We start from the raw sequence: 10,011 nt of genomic DNA, 5'->3' as shown, positions 1-10,011 counted from the left end.
TTGCAAGTTCAGTATTCCATGGAATCTCCAGGTGGGCCTGTGAATGCCCCCTGCCTGAAATGCTGGGCAGCAGCTGCCAGTCAGTGCAGACAGTATGGAGCTAGATGGACAAACGGTCTGCCTCAATAGAAGGCAACTTCCTAGGTTTCTATGAAATTCCTCTTGAGAATTTCATCAGTAGTTCTCTCTCTCTCTCTCTCTCTCACACACACACACAGAGAGAGAGAGAGAGAGAGAGAGAGAGAGAGAGAGAGAATATTCATGGTTTGGTGTGCAATTTTGCCTAATATGCACATTTATTGCCAGCAAACTTCCCAAAAATATAGCACCGTTTTCTTACTTTCATTTCTTCTTCTTCCTTTACATTTGCAGTGTTAATGCTTACAAAAAACCAAGGGCCAGCTGACTCCTTAGCGATTTACAAAGTTTACATGGTTACACACCTTGCAATAATCACTGCACGGAACTAGGAAATGTGTGTGCCGCCCCCCCCTCCATACTCCCACAACAAAGGAGCTATGGCAGTGAAATTTAACTCAAGCTTTTGTTGGCGGGTCCTCTCCTTATTGTGCGTTTGGCTCAGCTCTTGCTTTTCCTGGGATAACGGATACCTGGGAGGCTGACTTTGCACCATTCTGAATGCCAAGGGGTGGAAAGTGCCACAAAGGAGCGGGGGGGGGGAGGGGAGGAGATACAGTGGCCTGCTCATTTTTTCCTTGCCACGATCCTGCAGCCCCACCAAGATGGTCCCTTTTGTTCCACTCGGGTGATGTTAGGGAGAGGGGAAAAACAACAACACAATATCCCTGAACTTAGCGCTGGGAACGAGAGGCTCCTTTTTCTAACCCATCGCCTTTGATTCCGCTGCTTCTTCATGTAAGGATCTGCCTCCATTGTGGTTTGATTGACACAGCCTTTTCTATAAATTTGAGCAATTAAGCAGCCTAGTAGCAGCTGGCAAGGAGCTCTGGCAAGAGCCGACACTGACAGAGGAGGAGGCCGCCTCCCGTCCTTTGGCAAGCGACTGCCTTGCAGAACCGCAGCTGGAGAAAAGAGGGGCATTCCTCGAGCTAGGTAAGAGAGTCTGCTGTCTTTCGGCTAGGTGCAGGTTACTGTTTGCAGCTAGTCCAGAGGCAACCAGGAGGTAACAGCGAACAAAGGCAATCGGCGGACACAGAAACGTTCATTGAAATGGGTCTATTTCTTTTAAAGAGATGTGAGAAAAATGGCCCGGCTATCGTATTTGGAAAAAGGGTACCAGGAAAAAAGAAAAATTGAAACAGGAATGGGGGACCTGGATCCCTCGAGATGATGCTGAACTATAACTCCCATCAACCCTTGCCAGGGTGGCCAATAATTAAGGATGAAGGGAATTGTAGTCCAATAATATATGCAGGGCCACAGGTTCACCATCACAGGTAGATACATAGATGGATAGGTAGATATTTATATCAGCGATGGAGAATCTGTGGTTCTCCAGATATTGTTGGACTACAACTTCCATCATCTCTGTTCATTAGCCATCCTTGCAGGAGATGATGGGATTTGTAGTCCAACAAAACTTCTAGAAGGTCACATGCTATCTATCTATCTATCTATCTATCTATCTATCTATCTATCTATCTTTCTATCTTTCTATCTTTCTATCTTTCTATCTTTCTATCTTTCTATCTTTCTATCATCTATCTATCTATCTATCTATCTATCATCTATCTATCTATCTATCTATCTATCTATCTATCATCTATCTATCTATCTATCTATCTTTCTATCTTTCTATCTTTCTATCTTTCTATCTTTCTATCTTTCTATCATCTATCTATCTATCTATCTATCTATCTTTCTATCTTTCTATCTTTCTATCTTTCTATCTTTCCATCTATCTATCATCTATCTATCTATCATCTATCTATCTATCTATCTATCATTCTATCTTTCTATCTATCTATCTATCAGCTATCTATCTATCTATCTATCTATCTATCTATCTATCATCTATCTATCTATCTATCTATCTTTCTTTCTTTCTTTCTTTCTTTCTTTCTTTCTTTCTTTCTTTCTTTCTTTCTATCTATCTATTATCTATCTATCTATCTATCTATCTATCTATCTATCTATCTATCTATCTATCTATCTATCTACTATTATCTTCCAGCTTCGCTAGTACACCAAACAGGAGCAAATCTAACCCATAACCCACAGGCAGATTTCCCTTTCCCAAAGCACCAATATCCTTCTTGTTGTTGTTTAGTCGTTTAGTCATGTCCGACTCTTCCTGACCCCATGGACCATAGCACGCCAGGCACTCCTGTCTTGCACTGCCTCCTGCAGTTTGGTCAAACTCATGTTCGTAGCTTCGAGAACACTGTCCAACCATCTCATCCTCTGTCGCCCCCTTCTCCTAGTGCTCTCCATCTTTCCCAACATCAGGGTCTTTTTCCAGGGAGTCTTCTCTTCTCATGAGGTGGCCAAAGTATTGGAGCCTCAGCTTCAGGATCTGTCCTTCCAGTGAGCACTCAGGGCTGATTTCCTTAAGAATGGATAGGTTTGACCTTCTTGCAGTCCATGGGACTCTCAAGAGTCTCCTCCAGCACCATAATTCAAAAGCATCAATTCTTCGGCGATCAGCCTTCTTTATGGTCCAGCTCTCACTTCCATACATCACTACTGGGAAAACCATAGCTTTAACTATATGGACCTTTGTTGGCAAAGTAATGTCTCTGCTTTTTAAGATGCTGTCTAGGTTTGTCATTGCTTTTCTCCCAAGAAGCAGGCATCTTTTAATTTCGTGACTGCTGTCACCATCTGCAGTGATCATGATAGCTGCCAAGTTATCCCTTTTTTTAAGGTTAATTCCCTTATGCTGAATAGGCTTCCTCACGAGAAATGGGAAAACCTGGCAGCTATGGTGATCATGGAACCCAAGAAAGTAAAATCTCTCCTTTCCTAGGACTTCCATATTGTCTGGATTCATATAAAAAAATGAATATGGAAAGTGAGCATCTTTGATAATAAAACTATAACTAGGGCTGCCATACGTCCAGAATTTACTCCTTCAAAGGGGAATTTCTGAGAGGTGGTTCTTTGTCCTGGATCTTAGGGATCCTTGGGGTTTGTCTAAAAATAAAGAAAAGCTCAACAACTGTTTTTATTTTTTGAAATATGGCAACCCTGAAGGCTACTGCTGGCTAATAGTTTGGACTTGGCATGGGGAGACCTGAGCTGAAGGCCTTCCCCAGGGCCACTCATTACCCATAAACCCACCCACCCACTGTCCCTCCCTCCTTCCATTTCTGGGTTGTTACAAGGAAAAAATGAGCAGTATTAACAACTTACTAATGGCGGCTAATAAGCCTGTATTTTACTGTCCTGGAAGAGAAATCTCCTGCTCCAACACTAGGTTTTGTATTTTGTCAAGACTTCTGTATTAGGCAAGTCCTCCCCTTGCCCCAGTATGGAAAACTAAATCTTGTGTTTCCCTACAGGCATTTCTATGCTCTGTCCTAAAATACTGAAACAGGCTTTCTCTCTTCCTTGAGAATCTTGGGAGTTGTAGTTCTTTGACAAAAGGGTTATGGATCTCTGATACAGAATTCTCATATCACCAGACTACAGGATTCATTTGGGGGTTGCAGAAGCACTGAGGATAAAATTGGTGTAAAACTAGTATGAGTTTCTTCTAAGGATACAGCCTAACAGAACAGATACATGCCATCTCAAAAGCAAGTCCCACTGAGTTCAGGTAGAAACTGGCTAGAGGGTTTCAGCCTCAGACATGCAGCCAGAGAGATGTTGAATTTCCCCACACTGGAAACATTTTTTGAAATGCAAAACTAAAAGGGCTATATAAAAGGGAGGGGGCACCAAATATTTAATAATTCTTGTTTGGGGATTGAAACAATCGTTTTCAGCAGAACAAAGGCTTTTCAGGTTATGAAAAGTCTCAACTTTTGCATCTTGTTTTATTTATTTTACATAGTTGATGTCCTGACCCTTCGACATCATTTTAGGGTGGTGCCTCACCTGTCTGCTTCCACCTTCCACCTATTTGCCAATTAATTTTTATTCATTTCCCATTTTTATTTTGCCAATTAATTTTTACTCATTTTCCAAATTCCACCTTCCACCTTCTTGAACGAGGCACATGAATGATCCCATGTTGTAGAGATGGATGGGATGATATAACGTGATGTTATTCTCAGATATCAGTGAATAAAAGCATAGTCAATTATAGCTAGATTTGGCCGCACGATTCATGTATTGTTTATTTAAAAGGTAAAGGTAAAGGGACCCCTGACTATTAGGTCCAATCGTGACCGACTCTGGGGTTGTGTGCTCATCTCGCATTACTGGCCGAGGGAGCCGGCGTAGAGTTTCCAAGTCATGTGGCCAGCATGACAAAGCCGCTTCTGGCAAACCAGAGCAGCACATGGAAACACCATTTACCTTCCCATTGTAGCGGTACCTATTTATCTACTTGGATTTTGACGTGCTTTCGAACTGCTAGGTTGGCAGGAGCTGGGACCAAGCAACGGGAGCTCACCCCATCACAGGGATTCGAACCGCCGACCTTCTGATCGGCAAGCCCTAGGCTCAGTGGTTTAACCACAGCGCCACCTGGGTTCTCCTCCAGCCTTCCAATAATCCCCAGGGCAGTTTGATATTGTCATCTATTGATACCACTGAGGACAAATGAGGGTGATGGAAGACCATATAAATGTGTAAGTGATCTTTCTTGCCGGCTGCCAAAAAAATCACCCAGATGAGGAGCTGTTTTTCAGCACTGCCAAAACTGTTCACAAAAAAACAAGCCATCAGAAAGAGGTCATTGTCATGAGACAATGGTCCAAGAGATCAGCAATAAGGTGTGGTTGAAGTAACTTGGTCTAAGGACCTTAAGGTGGGATCTTGATTATGCAGAAGAAGGATGGGGTGGGTCTTCCAGATGTTGTTGGCCTACAATACCCATCGTCCTCAATTGTTGGGCATACTGGCTGTGGATTATGGGAATTGGAGTCCAAAGACATTGGGAAGGCCCATTTCTGATGCAGAACATACCCCAGGCGAGCGTCTTTAACAACTCCCCGTCTTTGCTGTTCCCCTCACAGAATGAAGCTCCCATCCGTGGTCCAAGGCTCACTGCTTCTCTTCATCCTGGCCAGCTGGGCCGGTGCCCCCAAGCCCCCCAGCATCAACCTGCAAACGTTCACTGGTTGTGCTGTGCGTGAATTCACTTTCCTGGCCAAGAAGCCTGGCTGCAAGGCGATGCGAATTACGACAGACTCCTGCTGGGGCCGTTGTCAGACTTGGGAGGTGAGTGGCAGGGCCTCCCAAGGGGTTCAAATAAGGGCTCTTTCCCAGCCCTATCTAGAGATGCTGGGGATTGAAGCTGGCACCTTATGTGTGCAGATGCTGTACCACTGAACCACAGACCTTCCTCTTGTATTAGAGTTAGGGGATGAAAGTGGAGGCACCATAAACGCCATAAGGAGCCTTATTGTTTCCCACTTAAAAGCTCCTTGAAATAACAATGACCTTCCATGATACGCTCTCTCTTTTTAGGGTTCTTTATCTTTAATCTGGACTTGGCCTGGACATTCCTTCAAACGGGGGACTATCCTCTGTAATATAGGACACATGGACACAATACTTGTAATTTGGTCTGGGCAAATCGGCCCCCATTTCAGTATTCCTCTGTTTCTTATTTTTCCAATCGTCTCCATATTTCCACATCATTATTGGTTGTTTTGCTTTTGCTTTTGTTCTGTTCTGTATTTTGTGTTTCCATTTTGTATTTTTATGTTGCAAACCGCCCTGCGATCTTCGGATGAAGGGCAGTATACAAATTTAATAAAACAAACAAACAAGTATTTTAAAGGTACTCATTAAAATCTACGAGCATTTTAGTGCCAATTTCTTTTCACATACACATTTTGATATGCATTTTTGCCTAACGTACACATTTTTTGGAGTTAATTTCCATGAATATGTGCAATTTTTCATGCACACTTTTCATCCACAGTGTGTGCAAATTTGCACATATTATTTTGCTGGAGAACTGAACTGCAAAACTTGGAGGGGTGAGGATTTTGACAGTGGGCTGTGATTTGGTTCACATATTATTCTGGAAAGTGCAGATTTGTTTGGTTTACCATTAAATGTGAACTGAACAGAATTTGTCCGCCATCCTTACTTAGTAACTTTCCAGAGGTCTTTAATGGCTTGTTCTGACACACAAATAGCTGACATCACCGAATATTGCATATTTGCAGTTGGGCTGCATCTCTAATGAGAGCCACTTGTTTTAAAGTTTCCTCCTCTTTCTTCTTAAGAACGCCTTAGTGGTTGCATGGCAAAATATATTCTCAAGCAATTACTTAATGCTCTCATTATATAATTTCGAAAGCTCCTTACAGCTTGAGCACTTAAGGGGGAGCTGTCCTTTATTGCTCCACCGACAGAAAATTCCTCGGGGATTAAAATAGAGCCCCTGACTCAACGGGGATACCTTTTATTCCATATCCCAGTAATATGTTTGCTTCTAATTTTGGTTGCCTCAGAGTTGTGGCAATTGTGCTGTTAGGTGTTAGGTGTGAGTGGGTGTGACAAAACAGGGCAAGCAAGTCCATGCACATTAAGCAGAACAAGATTGTGACTAATTTTAGACTCCTTTTCATTCCACACACCGGGAGCTCTGAGCCCGATTCCCCACTTGTGTGTGTTTGTGTATAAAATCTTGTGATGGAGAAATAAATGCTTTCATTCTCACTTTTCCCGCTGAGGAAATTCAAAGGACTGGCTATGATCTGGAAAGCTCACACGTCCCAAGTCCCCGAAAGATCACCTTCTCTACAGATCTTTCTGGGTGTTACATGTTCCACCGCCCTCAGAAGCTGAGGGTGGCTGTAGCCCAGGAGAGGACATCTTCTGTGGCAGCCACTAAGTTGTGAAACATATCTGGCACCTTCACTATGCTGGTTTTGGTGAATGCTGAGGATAAACTTATTTCATAGATTCCTCCCAGTAGCACCTTAGAGACCAACTAAGTTTGTCATTGGTATGAGCTTTCGTGTGCATGCACACTTCTTCAGATACACTGAAACAGAAGTCACCAGAGGGTGGGGAGGGGTATTACTCAGAAGGGTGGTGGGAATGGGTGATTGGCTGATAGGAGTGGTAAACCTGTTGACGACTGTTAACTACTGTTAACGACTGCAATCGGTCTTGCAGGAAAAAGCAAGGGGTGAGATGGCTAAAGAAAGCTTTAACATGTATAATGAGACAAGAATCCAATGTCTTTATTCAGACCAGGTCTCTCCATGGTTTTAAGCTTGGTAATGGCAACTTCTCTTTCCAGTCTGTTTCTGAATTTTTTCTGTAATAAGACAGCTACTTTGAGATCTTGCATAGAATGTCCTGGGAGATTGAAGTGTTCTCCTACTGGTTTCTCTGTCTTGTGATTCCTAGTGTCAGATTTATGTCCATTTATCCTTTGGCGTAGGGTTTGGCCTGTTTGTCCAATATAGAGACAAACCAATGACAAACTTAGTTGGTCTCTAAGGTGCTACTGGAAGGAATTTTTTCATTTTTTGTTTCGACTACGTCAGACCAACATGGCTACCTACCTGTAATTATTTCATAGACTTATAGAATTGTAGAGATGGAAGGGACCCCAAGAGCCATCTAGTCCAACCCCCTGCAATGCAGGAATCTCAGCTAAAAGCATCCATGACAGATGGCCATCCACTCTCTGCTTTGAAACCTCCAAGGAAGGAGAGTCCACAACCTTCTGAGGGAGACCTTTCCACTGTCCAACAGCTCTGACTGTCAGAAAGTTCTTCCTGATGTTTTGTCGGAATCTCCTTTCCTGTAACTTGAAGCCGCTGGTTCAAGTCATACCCTCCAGAGCAGCAGAAAACAATATTGCTCCATCTTCCATGACAGCCCTTCAGAAATTATGACTATTATGTAATTTTTTTCTACCCTGCTTCTTTCCCTGACAGTGATTCAAGGCGGCATACAGATAATATTTGTTGTTGTTTAGTTGTTTAGTCGTGTCCGACTCTTCATGACCCCATGGACCAGAGCACACCAGGCACTCCTGCCTTCCAGATAATATAGGAACAATTTAAAAAATTCAGAGCAAAACCAATTTAGAACAATTAAACGTTTATAGAATCAAAACTCAGGAGTCTGTTTCACTGCTGCATGGCTCTTATCATCAGAAAGTTCTTCCTGATGCTCTGAGGTCCAGCACCGAGGGCCTTCTGGCGGTTCCCTCACTGTGAGAAGCGAGGTTACAGGGAACCAGGCAGAGGGCCTTCTCGGTAGTGGCACCCGCCCTGTGGAATGCCCTCCCAGCAGATGTCAAGGAAAAGAACAACTACCTGACTTTTAGAAGACATGTGAAAGCAATCCTGTTTAGGGAAGTTTTTAATGTTTGATGTTTTATTGTGTTTTTAATATTCTGTTGGGAGCTGCCCAGAGTGGCTGAGGAAACCCAGCCAGATGGGCGGGGTTTAAATAAAAATTATTATTATTATTATTATTATTATTATTATTATTGGCCACATTCCCTCAGGTGCAGCCTGTCAGGGGTTGCTTATTGAAATTGGCATTGGGAACAGAAGCTGTGGTGAATGGCAGCCCTGAAGACAGCTTTCTCTGTGACAGCCCCTAAACCAGGTATCCCCAAACTGCGGCCCTCCAGATGTTTTGGCCTACCACTCCCATGATCCCTAGCTAACAGGACCAGTGGTCAGGGATGACGGGAATTGTAGTCCAAAACATCTGGAGGGCCGAAGTTCGGGGATGCCTGCCCTGAACTGTAGAACTCTTGGAATCTCCTTTTGTGTAACTAGAAGCCATTAGTTTGGGTCCTACCCTCTGGAGCAGGAGAAAACAAGCTTGCTCCAACGACAGTTGCGCATGTCCATACAGCCACATTTAGGCTAACATCTCCTCTCTCTCTCCCTCTCTCTCTGCTTCCCTTGTGGCCAGAAACCTGTGCTGAAACCCCCTTACATCGAAGCTCACCACCGCGTCTGCACTTACAACGAGACCAAGCTGGAGACGGTGAAGTTGCCAAACTGTGCGGCCAACGTCAGCCCATTCTACACGTACCTCAAGGCCATTCGGTGTGACTGCGGCATGTGCCTCACCGAGACCACGGAATGCGAGACCGCCTGAGCCCTTGGCACAACGGCTGAAGTGCAACCTTCTGTGGGCTCAATCCTGCTGCTGGCGAAAACCGGCAGTAGGGCAATGGTGGCGCTGAGAATCAGGGTGGGATGTAGTCGCTTGGCTCTGGAATTTCTCTTCCTTTCCCCCATTGGCCCTTATTTAGAGATTTCATATAGCCACGTAGTTGAGGCTTTAGAAACCGTCAGCAGCACATACTGGAAGACTGGAAGCTGCCTTACGGGTGAAACTCGGGAAATTAGAATATCGTTGAAAAGTGCATTTATTTCAGTAATGCAACTTATTATTTTTTCTTTTTCTTTTAATTTTTACAAATGCTTTCTTTTGGAAATTCCACAGTAATAAAACAAATAGTTACAATAATACAAAAATAAACATCGCTATTAAAGGTAAAGGTAAAGGGACCCCTGACCATTAGGTCCAGTCGTGACCGACTCTGGGGTTGCGCGCTCATCTCGCATTATTGGCCGAGGGAGCCGGCGTATAGCTTCCAGGTCATGTGGCCAGCATGACAAAGCCGCTTCTGGCAAACCAGAGCAGCACATGGAAACGCCGTTAACCTTCCCGCTGTAGCGGTTCCTATTTATCTACTTGCATTTTGATGTGCTTTCGAACTGTTAGGTTGGCAGGAGCTGGGACCAAGCAACGGGAGCTCACCTCGTCACAGGGATTCGAACTGCCGACCTTCTGATCAGCAAGCCCTAGGCTCAGTGGTTTAACCACAGCGCCACCTGGGTCCCCTATTATATTTCATTAATTCCATTCCATTTATAATTGACCCACCTAATGACAAATAACTACAATTACAAC

At 43.8% G+C, this 10,011-nt stretch overlaps 1 protein-coding gene across 1 annotated transcript; it reads left to right on the top strand.

Moving 5' to 3' along the window:
* The first annotated feature begins 801 nt into the window (after positions 1-801).
* GPHB5 (glycoprotein hormone subunit beta 5) lies at positions 802-9,455 on the top strand. The gene is made up of 3 exons (XM_060277276.1): positions 802-1,074; positions 5,109-5,313; positions 9,001-9,455. Exons 2-3 carry the CDS (start codon positions 5,110-5,112, stop codon positions 9,187-9,189), a joined length of 393 nt encoding a protein of 130 aa, XP_060133259.1. The 5' UTR covers positions 802-1,074; position 5,109; the 3' UTR covers positions 9,190-9,455.
* Positions 9,456-10,011: the final 556 nt, after the last annotated feature.

The sequence above is a fragment of the Zootoca vivipara genome, chromosome 1 (assembly GCF_963506605.1).
Source record: "Zootoca vivipara chromosome 1, rZooViv1.1, whole genome shotgun sequence".
Taxonomy (NCBI): domain Eukaryota; kingdom Metazoa; phylum Chordata; class Lepidosauria; order Squamata; family Lacertidae; genus Zootoca; species Zootoca vivipara.
Note: the sequence above shows the minus strand (reverse complement) of the source record. Positions and strands in the feature narration are given on the sequence as shown.

What these genes read in the sequence shown, in the direction of transcription:
- GPHB5 (XM_060277276.1), top strand. Translation starts at nt 5,110, where the DNA reads ATGAAGCTCCCATCCGTGGTCCAAGGCTCACTGCTTCTCTTCATCCTG. An exon ending in GCCGTTGTCAGACTTGGGAG is followed by an intron (nt 5,314 to 9,000) that starts GTGAGTGGCAGG and finishes CCTTGTGGCCAG; the next exon opens with AAACCTGTGCTGAAACCCCC.